Source organism: Hippocampus comes, unplaced genomic scaffold (assembly GCF_001891065.2).
Source record: "Hippocampus comes isolate QL1 unplaced genomic scaffold, H_comes_QL1_v1.1 scaffold2, whole genome shotgun sequence".
NCBI lineage: Eukaryota > Metazoa > Chordata > Actinopteri > Syngnathiformes > Syngnathidae > Hippocampus > Hippocampus comes.
Genome location: NW_017805139.1, coordinates 3,195,289 through 3,216,714, shown reverse-complemented (window position 1 = coordinate 3,216,714; position 21,426 = coordinate 3,195,289). Strand labels below are relative to the sequence as shown.

General features: G+C 40.1%; 1 protein-coding gene across 1 annotated transcript; it reads right to left on the bottom strand.

Annotated features, from left to right (window-relative positions):
• Nucleotides 1-1,800: 1,800 nt before the first annotated feature.
• On the bottom strand, nucleotides 1,801-20,166 carry LOC109514270 (aggrecan core protein-like). The gene is made up of 17 exons (XM_019867202.1): nucleotides 19,999-20,166; nucleotides 17,971-18,060; nucleotides 17,787-17,878; nucleotides 16,509-16,800; nucleotides 15,983-16,157; nucleotides 15,790-15,917; nucleotides 15,394-15,687; nucleotides 14,750-15,052; nucleotides 12,218-12,316; nucleotides 10,907-12,123; nucleotides 10,491-10,863; nucleotides 7,793-7,906; nucleotides 6,411-6,569; nucleotides 5,343-5,425; nucleotides 3,938-4,082; nucleotides 3,670-3,852; nucleotides 1,801-3,594 (listed from the first exon to the last, which is right to left on the bottom strand). Exons 2-17 carry the CDS (start codon nucleotides 18,056-18,058, stop codon nucleotides 3,515-3,517), a joined length of 3,825 nt encoding a protein of 1,274 aa, XP_019722761.1. The 5' UTR covers nucleotides 18,059-18,060; nucleotides 19,999-20,166; the 3' UTR covers nucleotides 1,801-3,514.
• Nucleotides 20,167-21,426: the final 1,260 nt, after the last annotated feature.

Genomic DNA, 21,426 nt, shown 5'->3' with positions numbered 1-21,426 from the left:
AGAAAGTGGAGCCGCTGCGCTCAGTTACAAGCGTGAATGTCCTGCAAGGGTCACGGGGGGTGCTGCAGCCTATCCCAGCTGCTTACGGGCAGTAGGCGGGGTCCACCCTGAACTGGTTGCCAGCCAATTACAGGGCACTCGTGGACGAACAATCATCCACGCTCACACTCACATCTTGGGACGATTTTGAGTCTTCCATGAACCTACCATGTATGTTTTCGGAATGTGGGAGGAAACTGGAGTACCTGAAGAAACCCCCCGCAGGCACGGGAGAACATGCAAACTTCTCACATCCATATCGCTTGTTGCGTGTTTTTCCAATATAATGAAGCCTTATTTTAAAATTATTAGAGTAATGCATCATTTCAGTATTTCGAGGCCGAGTGTCCTCTTTTTTGCAAATTAAAATATGATCACCCTAGTATACGTTAATAAATAACATACCATTATAAATAACATATATAACAAATAACATACACATACTACATATTGTGTGTGTATATACAGTCTATACAGTATTATTTCCATTTTAAAAATGTACATTAGTTACAGAAGAGGAAAAATACATACCAGATGTTGGTTTCATCATTATATAACACAAGAAGAATATACTTTGGAACAGAATTGTAACAGTTTCATGTTGCTTAAGAAATTGGAAAAACATGTTTCGTATTTACAGCATCTTTTAACTGCAAGTGTAAAACATGCTTCGAACAGAAGTTTCTCATGAGTCTTAGGGATTGCAGACAGTGTAATGGTGTTTGTGGAGTGGAGACTGGGGTGGAAAAAAGTGCTTGAAAGCTCTGCATTGAGCTACAAGGCAAACAGTGATGTCATGTGTAAGCCACCCACCCCATTTGGAGAAATAAAAAAATAAGTGTCACTATTATTTTTCTGAGTCAGTGTAACCAGTACATTCTGTTTACCTCAATGCGCGCAGCTCTCTGAAACTTTGACAAAATGAGATCTGTGTTTTTGTGGTTTGAAGAACAGAGAGGTGCTTCACCTGGGATGATGGAAACATCTTTTCAGTGTGATGATTCTGCGAACTTTTTGAGTAAAATCAATATTTTTCTATGGGTGCTATTATTCCTATAAAAAGCATTTTACACAGAAATATATTTCTACGATTAAAAAAAGTTTATAAAAATCCATAATATGGATTTTTACTTAATGTATATTTTTCAGAACATAAACATCATGTGTGAGATTCACGCTATACAATGCCAGGCATTTGGTTTTTAATGAAGATTAGGACAAATGTCGCTATGGTCACTGAAAAAAACAATCGTTTTGATTCAATGTAAGGTTGGAAATATGTAATACATTTACATCTTAACTTAAAAAGTTCATGTGCCTGTATGAGTAGACATTAGCCTGAGTACCTAAACTTCTTTTTTCCCCACATTTCATCAAAAGTACACAATAGCTTTCCTCTGAAAATTGTACATGAATGATAAGACATTTGTTCTGGATTGTTTCTGGTGGTGGATGAATCCATACATTATACAAATTCATCTGGCAGAAGGACAGTACAGGAATGTCTTAAAATATATATTTACCGTATTTTCTGCACTATAAGGCGCTTCAGATTATAAGGCACAGCATCAACGAATGGCCTTTTTTAAAACAGTTTTCATATATAGGGCACACTGCATTATTAGGCGCATAGAATAGAAGCTACAATAATTTTTTTAGAAATCTGAATTGATACCCAGCCTTACGTTTCAATAGTTGACAGACCAACAAGACTACTGAGCCTAATACTATATTTTTTAAATTAAATAGCTACAACAGGAATTGTGAAGCACGCAGTCAGTTTTATTTTTGAAAGAAATGGATAGAACTGTTTCAGCAGGTCTGCCCAACGTCAAAACAATATGAATCTTAACATGTAACAAGTCGATGACATTATGTGGAGAAGGCACAGCCCCCAAAATAAAGAAAAAGAATCAAAGAAAACAGTGTAAAAATAAAAACAGACAGAATAAACCGGGCAATTGACATTGCCATGTGAGATACAGTGATGAGGAGCTGCCTCCACGAGCGAAAATACAATTGATCTTCAAATCGTGATGCTTTCCTTTCTTGACACTCAGGGCTGCCACTGCCCGCAAATAGTAACCCCTCGCCCTTTCGCAACCCCTCACCAGGGTGAGGAGGATCTCATTTTCATGACACAGGACTGACCCCTTCAATAATAGGGTTCAACGTGACCAGTAATTCTTGTTCTTTGGAGTGTTTTGATAAAAGCATGTCACAGACATGTTATTATGACATATGGAAAGTGTTGTAAATTGTAAAAAAAAAAAAGTGTCCTCGAAGTCTCCTTTAAATTACAAACATGAAACAGACAACAGGTTAATTTTCCAACTCATGATGCAGAGGAGCTGTGCACTGCACAGCCATGTGGAAGGTGATAAATAAGCTAAAAAAAAAAACAAAACAAAAAAAAAAAAACAACACACACACAGTCCAGCCAACAAAACAAAAACAGTTGGATGAAAAGTCAAAAGTCGTAATCGTCTTTACATAAGGAGTGACTTAAAAATCACTCACCGTTTCTGTGTGTTGCTCTGGGTTCATACAACTTTTTCAAATTCTCGTGTCTCTTAATTACCGGCTCAGTGCAGCAGACACTCACTGTGAAACTCATAAATAAAAGTGTGTGATTAGTCTTAACTCGGGTATAAATGATGACAGGGTTCTTTCGATGGCTTAGGTTATTTTAAATATTTCCTAATACTGTATTGTCTTTTTTACACTCTCTGCCAAACCAAATAAAATCACTGTGATTATGCATGACATAAACAGACAATATAATGGTGAGTTTATGAATAAACCAAATCAAACAATATCATGGTGAGAGAGTTATTAAATAAACAATTACGTTTGAGTTGATTTGTAAGTTTCTTCCACTTAATGCACTTTCCAGAAAATGTAACATTATTAGTTATTGATTTTACTGTTGTTTGGTCAGAGTTTGACTATAACAATACAGGTGCAGACAGTGTAGGTGCGCTTGTTTGTGTGGCAGCTTTGCGAGTGCTGTCACATTATTTATGTTACAATTTTGGAATCCATACATTTAAAATTTCTCTGTAAGTTGATACTAATGCTGAGAACTGAGAGTGCAACGAAGGCTTACAACCATTTATCGAATGCATTCATTGACTGAAAGCACTTACAGTTTTGCAGAACAGAAATTGCAATGAGTTCTTTCGAATCTTGTGCCTAATAACGGTAACCACTTTTAACCATACCTTAATAAACTATACCAATCAAGATTTATGAAACTGCCGAGGGATGGCAACTTCCCTGTGGATCTTTTGTGCAGAAACGTGTCTTTGAATTTTTAAGCCATTCAAATACTCCCAGTGTCCTTCACCAGAAATATCTTCCAAAAAAAATTGAGATAAACAAAGTATGTATCTGCTATTATATATTTAAAATGCATTTTTGAGTGCTGTAAATATTCTTTTAAAAGTTTGTCTGCTTTTTTTTTTTTTTTTTTTTACTCATCAAAGTTGCTGGCAGGGGTTGATTCAACTGCACTGCTGTTGCCCCTCTTGTGATTTCTTTGTCTTGCTTTCACTGCAGACAGAATATGCTTTGTATTAATACATTCAGGTAAAATGAAAAAGTGGTTTCTCTTCAAATTTCACTCACCATCAGTACACTCCACCTGGGGTGTCTCCCATTGTCCATCTGTTTTACAGCGGACCACTGGGAGGTGGCGCTGTCTAAATCCTGGGTTGCACTGATACCGGATGATTGAGTTGATGGGGTATTCCTCCCTTTTGTTACCAAACATATGAGCATTTTCCACCAATGGAGGGGCACCACAAAACACTGAAGATGAAAAAAATGAATGAAATAGGTATAGTGCCAGGAACAAATGGACAAGGATAAAAATGTGAGGCCTAAGCTGACATACCTGGGCCTTTTTTGCAGGTGAATGGTAGATGGTAGTTGCAAGGTACATCATTCCACTGACCCTTGGCATCCCAGATCATCACGACACAGTCTTCTCCAGAGTTAACGTAATTATCTGGTTGATTTGCCTTCCAGTTTTCATATTGCTTTAGGCCAAATAAAAAAAATACCTACTGTGTGAAATAATAGTGTGTATAAAAATAAAATAATAGGCTTTATTTAATCTAACAAAGTACAATTCAAGGTATCTTAGATCACCGATAAAAAGACATTTTGAAAGTATTTATAGTCGAATTTACTCTGCTTGCATCTTACGTGTTTGCCAATAAACAATATAAATTTATTATAATCCACATGATTAGTAGCATGGCATGTGTTTTACCCTTTCCCAAAGTGTCAATTTAGGCTATCACTATCTATTTACTGATTTACTTAACTTTGAGGGATTGTTGTGCATTTTCAAACACAATACAATAAGTGACCGATGACTGGTACTGGACATTTGTTCCATGAGTATGTCAAAGCTGCTGCTCAGCTGGAGCTGTCCATCCATTCATCCATCAGTTCATCCATCCATTCATTCATTTTCTAATCCACTTATCCTTACGAGGGTTGCGGGTGTGCTGGAGCCTATTCTAGCTGACTTCGGGCAGTAGGCGGGGTACACCCTGAAATGGTTGCCAGCCAATAGTCGGGCAAACATAGATGAACAATCATTCGCGTTCAACCTCACACTGAGGGACAATTTAGCGTGATCCATTAACCTGCCACGCATGTTTTTGGAAATGTGGGAGGAAGTTCACATAAGTTTTCCCCGATAAATTTCAATTAATGTCTGTAGAAATACATAAAGCATATGAATTACAGATTAATGCTGCCAAGAACTGTAGAAAATAATTTTAAATACTATATGCAAAGTCCTTGTGGAAATTGGATGTCATGACACCAAAGAATATAAACGATACCTCAGCTCATAGGTGTCAAACTCAGGTCCTGGAGGGCCGCTGTCCTGCATGTTTTCCAAGTCTCCCTGTTGCAACAAACCTGATTCAAATGAAATGGTTCAATATCAGCTTCCGCAGACCTCGCTAATGATCTGATCATTTGAATCAGGTGTGTTGCAACAGGGAGACTTGGAAAACATGCAGGACAGCGGCCCTCCAGGACCGGAGTTCGACACCTGTGCCCGGCTCAGCTATACAACAGTTATGGTAGACTTTTGTTCTACTAGGGAGGATGATGCGATCTTAACAAATGCATGCCATGCATGGGTTTTAAACCTGTGGCATGCATTTGTTTTTACAACACAACGCATGTCAGGTGTACATGAAGTGTACCTGCATTGCACAGGGGTTAAGTCTCTTTGTATTTAATCTGCAAAATAATTGTCAGGTATTGTCACTCACCAGTGGAGTCCCATCTGTCCACCGGAAGTCCTTTTCTATTGTCTTGTCATTGAGTCCGATCCACTGATAGTCTTGTGCATTGGCTAATAGGGGTGGGGGGGGGAATCATTACTCAGTCTGCTCTAACGTTTACATTTAACCAGAGGTGGGTGCGTCAGTAAATTTTGCCCCACTGCCATTTGTCACTGGCCAGTGCCTCAAGCCAACCAAATCTGTCATCGTCAATCTGTAACTCCATTATCATGACTTTAAATGCACTTTGTTCATCGCTAAATTACTTTTCGTCACCGCTAGTTGAGAACCGTCACCCAGTCCATCACTCTGTTATTGTTAATTTAACAATGCTTCCGTCATCGCTAAATTACCACTATTTTAGCACCGTCAGATTTTCTTCTTTTCTTGTTCAGTGGCGTTGAGAACCTATTTACTACGTCACATTTATTCTGAGTACAAGTAGATTACAGTTAAATTAAAAAAAAAAAAAACAAGGCAAACACCTAAACACACATAGCATGGTGATTGGTGAAATAAAAACAATATGGGACAGTGTCATTGTGGTCTGTGGGACTGGCGAAAGATGAATACAACACAGCCAGCCTCCTTTCCCAGTCGGAATGGCTGAAAAAAGGAGCAGGCTTGGAGAATGGGAAACCGAGATTTAGCACCAAAGGTCAACTGACTAGCGATGTTCAGTTTTATTTATTTATTTATTTTTTTGTCCGAGGACAAGGAGCCCTTCCTCCACGTCGCAAAAAGCAACCCCGGTGTATTCACCCCCGTGAACAAACATATGAGAGACACACTGCACGCGTTTTCATCAGTCAGTAAAACAGGAATCCGTAAGGACTGAGAAGTTCCTTCAGTACTGACCCAGTTTGTGACGATTCCGGTGATGGACGAAAACCCACTTCTGTCTTTGCTTAGTCCGTCAGTTTTTCAAAGTTTCCCGTCATTCATCATTCGCCAGCAAACCAGACGTCCGTCAGTGATGAACCGACGGCCCTTTCATCAGTCGTGACGCAATGCCCACCTCTGCATTTGACATGACCATATCAGGTAGGCACTCACAGTTGACAAAGTGTTGCTCCTCTGGTGTTATGATGCTGACCAGATGTGCATTCAGATCCCGGCAGCGTTGCTCAGCATCCAGCCACATCTCTCGATCACTGAAGTGCAGATAGCAGTTCCCCTGAAACTTAGTCCAACCCTTTTCACACCGCTGTTCATCTGCAGCCAAAAAAATCAAGAGAGATTGACGTGAAATTAGGCAATAACCCAACACACCGTGTTGATTGAACCTATGTTTTCACATTTCAGTGTTTGCAATTGAAAATGAGATTCAAGGGTCAACTAGAGCTACAATAAATGAGGTGGGGATGGTGGGATGATCCATATCCAAGCAAGTGAAAACTAAGTCCATTTGTGTTATTTATCGTAAAAGGTCATATGAATCATGAACTTTGTCTGGTCCATCACCTCGGACATGGGTGACTCTCCAGAGGTATGAAGACCCAGACAACTTAGCTCCTAGGATCATTAAGACACACATATCCTGCACCACGATCAGGGGATGGATCATAGAAGGGATGTCTTATTTTGGAAGTGGAAATATGGCAGTAGCGAGTACAATACTGTGGCAACTCCTCATAAAACCATGCAGTGGAGAAGAGGCTTTCGATCTCCTTACAGCTTTTGTGATGGGAACCAATAAACCAAGACCACACAAAAGGAAATTGCTAATGTTAATCAGTTATGGCCTTGTCAGACTACACAACTTTTTTGTCATTCACAACGGTCGCCATGTCAGACTACCACATAAATATTGTTCTGTGTCTTGGACCAGGCAAGATGTCACACTACACGTTCATCCCTGACCAGACCCTGCCCAAACACTGCGTGCTTCCGTCAAGATTTAGTCCAATGACGCAGGTCGATCGGGGAAGCGGGACGAGCTGCTGTAGTCATGTTGACGGAGGCTTTTGGTGCAAGGGAATGGATTAAATGTTCAGAAAAGGGAAAAGAAAAAATTTCAAGAAGAGTATGGACCTGTTCCTGGATGGTGAGGAGTGGGCACTATGGACTGTCTATTCTCTAAAAAGGACTTGAGGAAACAAATTTGTTTCATGACACCACATTTGCTAACAAGCTATGAGCTGTGCAGTCAGCAAACATAGCATGAGTTGAAATGCTATATACAGGTATACTTCTCAATATTTCTCATTTTGCTCATGTCACTTTTTAAATACTGTACACCATATTGTTATTTTGTGCGCCACATCCAGTCTCTTGTCATAAGTTGGCGGGCACTGTCTCCCTATTGGTCAATGTCAAAGAACAAATTGAAGAATGACATAGGACATGACGCTATAACTACTACTACTACTACAATTACTTCTACTATATGCGGTTGAGAGTTTGTTAATATCTATCAGCAGAAGCTAAACTCATACCAATCTCACAGCGCTCCCCTCCGTAGCTTGGCAGGCAAACGCATTTGTAAGAGTCTGCATTCTCCACACAGGTAGCTCCATTGGCACATGGATTGGAGTGGCAAGCATCTAATTCTGCAACAACAACAAAAAAAAAATGTGTGAGCAATACTAATGTGTTTAGTAAGGTATTGGGAGCAAGGGTGGAATGGTCAGTTTTTCTGACACTTGGGATGATGCTACTATTTGCAGGAAAGATCATGAAATCGTTGCAACTTCCAATCTATAAGAAACGGATTGCATATTAAATATTTGATCAATCATGGTATTTGATGTCTTTAAAATTTTAAAAAGTATCAACGTTGTGTACACCAAATGTTGATTTTGTTAAAAAATTATACTAAAAATGTAATATTTATATGTAGAATCAGTTTGCTGAAACAGATTGTCTGTTGGCTGTGAAAATTTCAATAGAATCAGAGCATCCATGACCCCATTTTAAACATGTACACAGCAAAGCAAAGCTAATGGGTGGGTACAGCAGACATCAAAGCTGAAGAAAGGATTGATTAAAAACACCCAGGACAGTAATATCTGAGCAGAGCCAATAGATATTCGGTAAACACCCTAACAGGCAACAATATCCAATAAAGAGGATACAATGCACAAAAGGAAAGACAAAGCAAAACACCCAAACAGAAGAAAGAGAATGTGTTTTCGTTTAATCTGCCAAACAAAGTACCAGTATGTTTTATCGATAGTTACTATCATCACAAAACACACTGCATGCATAGCCGTATCGGAACATGTGCAAATAGTCAGTTAAACCCATTGTCTGCGAAAGAAAATGACAAAATAACTAGAAGTGTCAAAAGTATTCACGTTCAGAATTTAAGTAGAAGTATACAGTAGATATTGGGATTTAAAAAGACTTTTGTCAAAGTTGAAGTATCAAATCCAGATTTTTATTCAAGTAAATGTATAAAATGAATGGTTTTAGAACTACTTAAAGTATAAAAATAACAGTAATGCAAGGAGAATAAAATGCATTGAAGCGGAAGTCAAGTCAAACATTTTCTGTTTAATATGATCTAAGTGCCCTGATAATCTAAACACACATTTTTCTGATTTATGGATTAATAACTAATCAGATTAATCCACCCCACCCCAAAGTTTTTGACTTGACTTTCAGGAAAAGTTTTTTTTTTTCCCAAGATGGCGCCTGAATAGGCAGCCGTCGGCAAGTGCTCTTCAAGAGCCTTGCGTTTTTTGTTGTTTTTGTGTTTTGTTTTGTCACTTTGTGTTTGTTGTTATGTCGTGCGGATCTGATGTGGACTGTTTTCAGCATTTTTGGCCAAGACATTCATCAAAGAAGAAGAATCTGTGCTTGGTGGTTACGCCTTCTCGACGGCACGCGTGTACCAGCACTGATTTTGATTTGGAGGAAAGCCATTTGACTGTCATTGCTGGACTGGTGCGTGTGTCTTGCGCCAGAAATAGGCAGCATTTTCACATTCCCACTTTGTTCAGCGAAAAGGTCGGTGCCGATGGACAGTCTGCGGCTGGATGGATGCATGGCTTGAGGAGCCGACGATGAGAAGAAAGGAGCGTCAGCGCAGAACGCCGATGCCTATGTGGAACTGGGAGTCGCGGTTTGGAATTGAAGCGGATTTATATGGGACAGGAGAAGAGTGCCAATCTCTCTTTTTCGTCAATGGATGCTACAGCTTCTTGTTGCTTTCAAGCTTAGCTTGTAGCAGACGTGTGCACATTTCAGCATGACGTCTTTGATCCACTGGTGAAAAGGACACTTTGATTCGCTCCTCTTTCATCTATTACTGTTTCAAACAACAAAGTGAATGGAGGAAAAGTGGTTAAGATGGCATGACTATCTGTTTTATGTGTTGTGTTGTATTACTTTGTTATTTTATGTTAACTTTTCTTTTGATGGCGGCTCCTCTTGTTGTCTGTTGTCTGTTTAAGAGGGATGAAATTTCATCTGCGCTGTATGTACAGCACACTTGACAATAAAGTTGTACTTGATACTTGACACTTGACTAACGGTTAAACCGGATCACAAAAGCCTATTTTGCACCACCCCACTTCCCCCAAAAAACATTTTTTCTAAAGGCCACAATGATCCTTCCGTCCATCCATTTTCTGACCCGCTTTTTCCGCCTATTTCCCAGCTATCTCTGGGAAATAGGCAGGGTAGAACCTGAACTGGTTTGCCAGCCAGCCAAAAACTACCATCCGCGCACATTATCACACCTAGGGACAATTTAGAGTGTCCAATTAACCTACAGGTGTATTTATTCTGTTTTTTTCATTTTAAAGGTTAAATTTACAACTGCTTAGAAGGGTGAGAACCATGTGAGAGGATTCATAAAGGCTGAATTGAGGCGTAACTCAAAAAAAAAAAAAATCTACCTCGACTTCGCAGAGATTACATATTGCGAGGGATCATTGAACATGCCACCCACAAAAGGTGACGGAACATTGTACTTATTAAAGTTCCTCAAGGCCCTTGAGTCAAGGGGAACTCAGACTCTGTTGTATGTTTTGTATGGCCCACCACAAAAGGAACTAGAATCACACACTTGTGATGCAGTTGAGAAAGAATGATTTCATAGTGATAATTTCAGATTTTTTTTAATACATCAACAATAAATCTAGTTATCTGCAAAAAATCAAGTCTAATTGCAATTGGCTAACTTACCCTGAGCGTGTTCAGCATCCTCTTGACTTCCATTAACCGGTGGAATAACATTGGGAAGAGCAGATAGTCCAGCTGGGACAAGCTTAGAAGCAAGAGCCCAAGATAGTCTCTTTGGAACATTAGTCACTGTGGCAGTCTCTATTAATTCCCACTGAGTGGAGGGTGATGTCATAACCTGTGATGGCCCTTCTTTCTGAGTTTCTGAAGGAATTGACATGATGACACCTCTACTCTCAGTGTGGAAACCTCTGCCACTGTTGTTGATTTCTTCACCGATGTATTGCACTGTCCCTTGTTGAATCTCCTCAGACACCGTAAGGTTTCTAGACACTCCTGTCATAACATCGCCACTCAATAATGTAACACTGTCACCCTGTCATAACATCGCCACTCAATAATGTAACACTGAGTAACACTTCTCCAGACATTGCAGCCCCAGATAAGGGCTCCAAGGAGCGAACTCCTGACAAATGCTCAGGAATGGCCTCTCCTGAGTTGGAGAGTGAAAAGCCAGAGGCTTCTTGCTCCCCAAATGATGACTCTGTGAGGTCAGTGAACGCTGACCCGTCAAAGGTCACATCTGAGAAGAACATAGAACCACTTCCAGAAGCCGAGCCACTGAGATCATGTGTGGGCATCCCATAACTGTCCCCGGAGCCACTGAAAACCAGTAGTCCCCTTCCAAGCTCATACTCTTTTTGGGGAATAGGAGCAAATGTGTCAATCAATTCATTATCTATCAGCAAGATCTTAGCATCTCCAGCTCCAGTAATGTGCCCTGATTGTCCACTGGCACTTCCTGAATCGGAGAGCCCTGATGGGAGACCACCAGAAAAGTCCAGGCTTTTTATATGACCAGATGATATGCCAGAGAACTGACCATTTTCCCCTGAAGATTCCATGGAAAGATCAATCTCTTCAGAGGTGAAACCAGGATCAAGGCCAGATCCAGGTTGGTCTCTACTACAACTAAGCATTCCTGAACCTATTTCTGAAGAATTTATATTTATATGAATTTCTGTGACTGCCTCTTCAGCTTTTTGGAACCTCTCTGAAATGGTGTCTTCTCCTGATAGATCAGTGCCATTGTTAGAATACAAAACAGCACTGATTACTTGTTCTCCACTGATTCCTGACCTAGAAGAATCAGCACTGGTAACACCTGATGTACCATGAGGCTTGTCAGTACTAGTACCGCCCACCGTGTTTCCAGAGCCGGACAAGTCTCTGGACATAAATTGATCTCCTAAGCCAGACATGTCCCCAGAACCATCCAATTCTTTGGAGATGACCTTGTCTACAGAATTAAACAAGCTCAAAAAGCCAGAGAGGTCTCCAGAGGAACCTTGGTTGACAGAATCAGACAGGCTTCCGAAGTCTAATACATCCCCAGATATAAGTTTGTCTCCATAGCCAGACAGATCTCCAGAAAAGCCCCTGTCTCCTGATACAGACAGGTCAACAGAGGTCAACCGGACTCCAGATCTGGACATATCTCCAGAGATAACCTGATTACCAGACCCAGGCAGGTCTCCAGATGTGTTATCAATTGAAGACCCTGATCCAAAATTTGTTGAACCTGAACCAGAGCCTGGAGATTCCACAGGGATGGGTGTGACAATTGGTGTAATCACTAAAGAGGCAAACAAACAGAGGTGAGATGCATGACAGATAAAAGTAACAAAGATGAGTTTAAAAACAAAAATCATAATTGAAATGGTACTTACCAAGTCTCACTAACTCTGTGATAGATGTTAATTTGGGAAGGACATCCTGGATATCCGTGATGTTAAGTCCAGTTTCATTTGCAATAAATACAATGTCTGCTGTAAAAACACATAAATAGTCAAATATTAATACATAACACAAACATAATGTGAGGGTGAGTATTTACCTTTGAAACAATATGCATCAAATCTGTCGTGAATATCAGGGCCTGCCAGGTTGGGATGGATATAAACAGTGTGTACTCCTGATTTTCCTGCTCCACACTCAGCACGAGGGTAAGTGATGGGATAACGGACACTGCGATCTCTGAGCCAGCCAGGACGGCACTTGTCAAAACCTTGCTTCCAGGCTGCGTGGAGCTCTCCTGTTGAGGCCAAGCTGGCATTCTGCTCGAGACACAGAGTAGCCGCCTCGTCATAGGTGAAACCCTTATCAGAGCCCAGATGGAATACCTGCCCTAGGAAGCAAATGAGGACATTCAAAGATGATGGATGATAGGAAAACACATTAGATCAACAAACTGTCAATGTGCCATATGCAGTACTTCTTGGTTAGTACGAAACGCACAGTTGAATTTTCACTGTACAGCATCATGCAGTGCTTTGACAGTAAACACCAACTGCCTGGAACCAAAGGACTTTACTTTGAGGTTGGATGAGCCTCTAAAAAATGGTTGTGGACCATAAATTGTATGATAGAATAAAGTTGTTGTGACATTCCATCTCACACACACAGTCATATAGATTCAATCCAAATCTCAATTTTTGGCACTTTGATGATCGTGGAGACTAAATTTTTTACACATTTTTTACACACGTTTCCTGTGCTTTGGAATCAAGATAGCATTTTTGATAAAGCTGTTGCTGTGAAGTACTTTTAGATGAACCACCTATGCACACTCAACTCAACTCAACTGTATTTATAGAGCACTTTCAAACAGCCATCGCTGCGTACAAAGTGCTGTACGGCACACAACTATACTGTACATACAGCTTTATCTGTGTGACTTGGTCACTACATAGGACCAACTTGAGTGAAATTATTGTTTCATAATACAATTCTACAAAGTATATCATTTCTGTCTTGGATAAGTATGCTGGTCTCAAAACGTTTTACATCTCTTCAGCTCAACTCAACCGAACTCATCTTTATTTAAGATAAGATAAGATAAGATAAGATAAGATAAGATAACCCTTATTTGTCCCACACTGGGGAAATTTGCAGTCTACAGCAGGAAAATTTGGGGTTGCATTGCACAAAATAAATTTTTCAGAAAAGAACTGTACACAGTTCAATATAAGTGCAATATAAAATATAGCATTAGCAATATACAGTATTTGTAGAATAAATATAATGAATTAGCAATAGCATAGAAAACACAGCATAAGGTTTATACAGAGCTTTGACAATAGCTGCAACTGTAACAAGCACTTTAAAGAAAGGACTGATAAGTGCCAAACTAAAGGCAGTTGTTTATAATAAATGCATTATAAAATATATGAAATGTCACGGATTCAAAAATGTAACACAGTTAATAGGAAAGTAGCAATTGGTACTTTAACTTCAAAAAACAATCATCTCAAAACCTGGCTCAGCACTCTGGACAATCTACTTTTTCATTTGAAGCCATTCAGGGATGGAATAAACTGTCAATTAATCTGAAATAATTTTCTTATGTGAAATTAGAAAATGGCTTCTACCTGCCTTGTTATCATGAACTGTTAATGAGTAGTTGTATTTTACAATGTACTGTAATTAAGGGGTTTTTTTTTTTCATCACTCACTTTTTCCATTTCTTTACCTGTCAAGGGACTGGAAATGCAAATTAGCATTAGCCAAATCTGGTACAAAAAAAAAGATGTACTGTACATTGGCAATGTTGACAAGTGGTTGGGTCTAAAAATCATGGACAATACCTTTCTAACTAGTTCCATCTTACAGAATTATTTATCAATTTAATATTTTGGATCTCCCATCTAGTTAAACTCTGGAAATTTTTACCTACCTTTAAGCCCCTCAATGTAGCAATAAGCATCATATTGTTCATCTGCTGGTCTCAGACCATGGGACTGAACTCCAGGTTGATCTCCTAAATTTCCATCACACTTGTCTTGATTTGAAACGATGGGGTACCTGGAATCAACCATAAGTGTTTAAAAAGTGTTTTGTGTGCCCATGAAAACAGGTACATATCAGAAATACCGGACTGTCTGATCCATCAACCATCCTGCATCACACTGGTGATATCCCGTTTCATATGCCAACTGTAGCTGCTCAGGGGTAGCGATGGTTGCACCAACACTCTGACAGGCCAACTGTGCATCAGTAAAGGTGAAGGCATAGCGGCCCGACCGTGAGCGGTAATGAAATACCACACCTTTGTGCAAAAGGAACAACATTGAATATGAGGATGCAGTTGTGAAAGGATGTCAAAGACTGATATGAGCATCCTACCACATCCTAACCATTCAGTTTTATATGCGTTATTATATCATAGGCTACATTATTATATTAAAACATAGATCACTAACCATTTGGAGCGATCACACCCACTTTGCCTGGCTCCCTGCCTAGATTGGATGGCAAAGTGACTTGCTCTATTATATCAGTGGGAATGTCTGTGACGTTCGGTGGCTGAGGTAGCAGTAGTTCACTGGGACTCAGTGTATAGCTAAAGTCCACAATGGTCGGTTGCTGGGTCTCAACCCCGCCGGCCACCTCACTCTCGGTTGTTCGCTTGCCAAAGAAAACCTCATGGCTCTGTACCACTGGGGTAACGCTCAATAAGCCACTTCCTTCCTCTATTAGGCCAGTTCCTTCATCTTCAGGGAACTCTGAGGGTGATATTTTACAAAGTCAATCAAATCCAAATACGAACCAGCACAAACAAATTAAGCTGTACATGTCAACCAAATATTATATATTTTCTCCTGGGAAAAACATCGGACATCTCAGTCCAGAAATGTGCAGTGCTGGGAACAGCAAGGACACTGCGCAGAACCCTCAAGCTTCCTGGCCTCTGGTAGAGGACCCGAGCTGAATGAGGGATGGACACCACCCGAGGGGGTGAGACGAGGATATTTTTTTTAAATATATATATATACAGCACACGTGAATAATGATTGTTACCAACAGGCCTCTTAGAAGTACTTAACAAGCTCACTGATGTACTTACCTGTGTAGCAAAAGGCATCATACGGAGCCTGAAGAAGAGGATATCCTGTCTGATTTGTGTGGAGGTAAACAGTTCGCACCCCCAGAAGCCCTCCCCCACACTGTGGCCGCCGGATGTTGATGGGGTAGCGAACGCTTCTGTCACCCAGCCACCCAGCATTACAGATGTCCATCCCTCCCTGCCAGGCCAAATACAGCTGGCCTGTAGTGGCCAGTATGGCCCCCTTTGTGGAACAAGCCAGCTCAGCCTCAGAGAAAGTGAACTTTTCTGCTGATGTAATGTGGAAAACCCTGCCTGTAAAAGACAGAACAGGTAAATGAAGTGATCGTGCATATAAAGTACACAAAAGTAGGTTGTGTGACTAAGATCAGTATACTCCTGAAGATGGATGAAAACCTGTCATTTTTTCAGCAAAGCAGTACACGTCATAAGTCTCATTGAGTTGTCTCATTCCATATGTCCTAACGCCGGGTACATTTTCTTTGTCACCCTGACAGTTGACACGAGGATCATGAATTGGATACCTATTTGAAGAGAAGATGAGACAATGTAGCAAAGGAAGGAATATAGTAATCAGATATTTCATTACCTCACTGTCTGATCAGAAAGCCAACCAGCATCACACTGGTGGTATCCATCATCAAAAGCTGCTTGGAGTTGTTCAGGTGAAGCCATGACTGCACTATTCTGGGTGCATGCATCTCTTGCCTTTTCAAAGGTCATCATGTAGCGACCAATAATGGGCCGGTAGTGGAAAACAATACCTGGAGTAACAACATTCTTTTATAATTTTCGAGAAAACCTTTGAGCATAACATTTTGCCTGTGCACTCTAGTGGATAGACAAGAAGATTGCTTCTTTTTTTTTGGACCGGAATTCATTCTGCTTGTGAAGAAACACATTCACAAATATGATCAGCCGCAGAAGAAAATACCAGCCTGATTGGAAAGATGAATATGATTTGATTTAATCGAGACCCGTTCACAGCACTACTTGAGCAAAAAAGTATTTGAATGTAGGAAGGGGCTTGTGATCACTTAGCTGGCTGTAAAATTCAGCAGTCTGGAAGCAACAAAAAAAAAAACACTGACAAAAATACTGTACACTTTGCCTACCTTGCACCTTCACACGGACATCATCATGATTGTCTTCAATACCATGTTGAACCTCGCAGCGGTAGACTCCAGAGTCACTGGACCTTAACTCAGATATCATGATATTAGCATCTGTTGGGGTCAAAGGGTAGCCCACCAGATGGACCCTGTCCAGGTAGCTCTCGCTGATACGCACTTCTCCCTCCAAAGCAACTAAAATTGTTGAGACCTTGTCTTTGGTAATGAAGCTCCATTTGATGCGACGAGAAAGTGGAGCGATATTGGGCGCTCCAGGGTCTATAATAGTGTGGTCCTATATTAAAAAGAGAAAAATCCATCTCTTTGATTACAAGAATGCATCAAACACAGGTGTGTTATAGATTTTAATTCCAGTGATAAATAAAATAATAAGAATATATACCTATGGGTTGAGTGTCTGAACAACATGAACATGCTTTTGGGACTGGTTAGTCATCCAATAAGTTAAAACTACTTGCCTTGTGAGTCATTGTGTCAAGTATAGTACATACACGCAACTCTACCTAATAATGTGAAGCAAAACTGTAGGACATAATTTATGAAACAGCCTAATAGGCCCTATCATTGTGCTGAGCGCAAGTCTAGTGCAAAGCGCGGTCTAACTGTGCACATGGGTGGAATTTTATTTGTTTTGGTATTTTGGTAGACTGCACATGTAGAAATGGTCATAATGAAGCACCAAATTTGCAAATGCGCTGAGAGCTGTGGCAGGTCCAGTGAGACGTAGCGCCTCCACCAAATTTACAAGCAGGCTGAACTGACCATTGCCTTGGCATGAAAATTATGATGCGCCTATTTTTACCCAGAGCATAGACAACTTTCTGTTACCAAATTGCCGGATGAGTTGGGGGAGAGGCAATTCCATGTGCCGAAATGCCCAGGGAGGTGCAACACAGCCCAAACACTAGACTGGACTTGCACTGGCCCAAAAATGAAGTTATGCTTGTTTTTATGCAGTGCGCATGTCACCGCTCTACCAAATGTTTTCTTTACGGTTTATCATTTAAGGAAAATAATTTGGGAAAAGGGAGATCATTTTTCATTTACTGTTCAGTCATGCTAAACTTAACTCAAAAATACACACACACACACACACACACACACACACACACACACACACGCACGCACGCACGCACGCACACACACACGCACACACACGCACACACACACACACACACACACACACACACGCACACACACACGCACGCACGCACGCACGCACACACACACACACACACACACACACACACACACACACACCTCAAAGTGGCATGGAAGTATTAATGTGCCTCCAAGTAATGGCCGTTGGGGGCTTTGTAGAGGTATGTTCACATTCAGCACATCTGCTGGATCTGTTTCAGGGAGCCACATACAACATAGTATCGGAATTACACTACACAAATAAATGAATTGAAAGTTTCTGAAATGCAGGAGCTTTTCTTACCAAGGAAAGAGCTGTCATCATACATGTAATCAAATGATCCTGAGATTACATTTAGACAAGCACAAAGATGAATAACCCACTTGATCATATCTGAAATAGGAGAAAATGTTTGAATTCAATGTGACATCTGCACACAAAACACAAAAATTGGCTTCATTTGTTATATATCGTGAAGTAGTGCTGTTACCCATCCTTTATTGAGCAAATGCATCATGTCACCAGCGATTTCTGTTTCTACTTTGTCAGTCTTGTTGTTCTTTACATATTTTTGTTAAGATTTTATTTGTGTCTACGTTTGTGGGATCCCATCACTATACAGTTCGTCCACGAACTGTTACACTACTTTGGTGCCAGACCCACACAAGTCCAAACATTTTGCCAATCATGAATCTTTTACACCAGAGGTTCTCAACTGTTGTTTGGACCCACATTTGACTCTTATTGAAAATTCATGACCCACTTTTGTAGAGCAATAAAGACCATGTTTTGTTTAAAAAAAATAGCTTCTGAAAACACATAATATATTTGATTTGAAGCAGAGAGAGTGTGTGCGTGTGTGTGTGTGTGTGTGTGTGTGTGTGTGTGTGTGTGTGTGTGTGTGTGTGTGTGTGTGTGTGTGTGTGTGTGTGTGTGTGTGTATTGGGGCAAATATTCAGGCTGCTCTCTGTCGTGGCCAAACTGTCAAACACAGGTTAAATTCCAATGACGGTAAAGCATGAGTAGCCAGGTAATAAAATGCACAATGCAATGAAAAAAAAAAAAAAATCAGTAAAATATTTTTCTTCCTAACAAGCTTGCTGCACAGAAATGGGAAGAAAATGAAGAGCTTTTGAACCATTTTTAATTGTGAATTTGAAAAGAACAAATTGTCGGATTTTAGCCTTCTGTATGTTAATTTGCAAGGTTGTCCTTTGGTCTCCATGAAAAATCTTTTTATCAAATGTATAATTTAACACAACTGGCTTTCTTCAATTCTGTATATGTTCAGGTTGAAACTGAAAATTCCATGTTGGTACATGATGTGACCTGTATGTCACCCCAGCGTTTTGTATTGAAGTGCTTCTGTTTGAGCTGGAGTCAGATACAGAGGGCCTTTCAGAAAACATGTTTCAAACCTGGAGGGAGTGACTGTCCAGGACTGAGATGTGGCCTTTGGTCTAATTGACACTTCATTGACTACTGACTTGTGTGTGAGCAGCAATGGTGGCACACTTCACACAGGCCTCATTCATATTCTGGGGCGAGGTCCACTCCCAGAGAGCCTGGGCCCATAAGAACAGATTTGTTCTTCTTGAAGTCTACATTATTGCAACTTTGATGACATCAGGACTTATGTAAACAAAGTCGGTCCTTTCCCTCCGTTTCCATCACTGCGGACATTCAGGCAAGAGACTTGAAAAAGCATAAGACATGTTGGGAGGAGTTGTTGGCCACAGATGGAGTCATGATGAGGCTTTGATGCACTTGTGCTCATGTGACCACACGTGCTATAGCATTCAGCGGGGCTGTCTACATTACAAGTTGTTTTCAATTTACCTCTATTAATAATCGTTAGCGTGACTGGAAATTAAACAATGAAAATACTTGTACATGTATAAGCAATATAAAGAATGGTGTACAACACAGTACTGTACAGTATTCACTTAATCACCCATCATTGAAATATGTACAGTACATGTTTTAAAATGCATTTTTGCCTCGGATTCATCTGATGTTCAGGTAACGTATGGAATGTTTTTGTACACCAGTTTGGATTTTATTGTACTGTTGCAAAAATATTTGATTAAGATATACAGATTTCCTGTCTTTATTCATCCTGTGAGGGATGCCAAGTGTCTACTTGTTTTCCCACGCTTGATGAGACACAAGAAAGATACTTTGTATTCAGGTGCAAAATCATAACAATGACATATAATTTTTTAACCATAAAAGTAAACTGAATTTGTCCGATAGTCCTTTTCATTGTATCCACATTTCTCCATAAAACAGTATAACAAGCACACCATGTGAAGAAGACAAGTTACACACCTGTTGAAGAACGTTTTCAGCTCTAAGTCAGACTTTTCTTTCGTGCTGTGTCTTTGCCTCAGGTAGTACTCTGGGTTGCAGCTTTGTTAGTAAGAATATCCCTGTTAATAGCAGAAAATCCAAGGTACTTGACTGCGTGCAGAGGACAGAGAAACGGTGGGTGTCAAACCTCAGAGGGAGCCACAGTCAACCAGGTACTTATACAGAAATTCCAGGAGACAGTTGCTGCTTTCAAAATAAAAGCAGACTGCTGTTGGGTTTGTCAGAGACTGCCCAGGAAAGGGACTCAAAATAGGGGCTTGCTCATCCAAAGAAGCATGACATCCTGTTGAAATTCGGCGCATATGATGTTCTTTGATTAAGTTCAAGTACAACCAAAGGGGATGACAAAATGAAGATGAAGCTTTTTATTTAGTTTATTCGTTTAATTACCAGGCATTATTAAGGTAACATTTGAGGTTATACTATTTCACCTTAATTAGTTTGTAACATTCAAGCATTCAATATAAAGAGCTTCAACATACTGGTGTATTAACCATTATAGAAGATTTTCAATAATTACGGGTTAAGCTGTGGCATAAATATTACACTGGGTAGTGGTCTGCTTAATTTGCTAAGCACTTTATATTGTTTTATTTGGGTTAATGAAAATCCAAAATGTTTCATTTTAAACAATTTGGTTACTTTTTTCCCCCAATATTTCTGTCTGTGTTAGGATTTTTGTTAGTATATTACAATTGCGGCAGCACGGTGAATGACATGGTTAGCATGTCCGCCTCACAGTGCAGAGGTGCAGGGTTTAATTGCGGCTCTGGCCTTCCTCTATAGAGTTTGTATTTTCTCCCCATGCCTACATGGGTTTTCTCCGTGTACTCTGGATTCCTCCCACATCCCAAAAACATACATGGTAACCAAACACTCTAAATTGTCCCTATGTGTGATTGTTGTCTGTCTACAGGTATATGTGTCCTGCGATTGGCTGGCAACCAGTTCAGGGTGTACCCCGCCTACCGACCAAGACAGTGAGGATAGGCTTCAGCATGCCCCCAACCGTCGTGAAAATAAGTGACTCGGATAATAGATGGATGTTACAATTGTAACATCGCGATTATAGGGTTTGTTAGTAAGATATGGCAACCCCAGAATTGCTGATTTTGATATTTTGTCATTATAATGGGATGTAATGAGGAAACGTGTTTTGTTTTGGGGTTTTTTTTTTTCACTTACTTGCATTGAAATGGCCATTATGTTGCTTGTGTTCCAGGTAAATATCGGGGTATAGTAAAGAAAGTTTAAAGAGGGGTGCTGCATCACTACTGAAAAATAAAATATTGGTCTTCACTTTTGTGAGGTCCAGAAATTTAAACTGAATGCTGCATCCTCAACTTGAACAAGACACCTTTTCACTTTTCACTTAACATTGAAGTT

Coding starts and splice junctions, on each gene's coding strand:
- LOC109514270 (XM_019867202.1), bottom strand. CDS start 18,058: ATGATCAAGTGGGTTATTCATCTTTGTGCTTGTCTAAATGTAATCTCA. Junction 10,864..10,906: donor GGGCTGCAATGTCTGGAGAA/GTGTTACTCAGT, acceptor ATGTTATGACAG/GGTGACAGTGTTACATTATT. Junction 6,570..7,792: donor AGGGGAGCGCTGTGAGATTG/GTATGAGTTTAG, acceptor TTTTGGCTGCAG/ATGAACAGCGGTGTGAAAAG.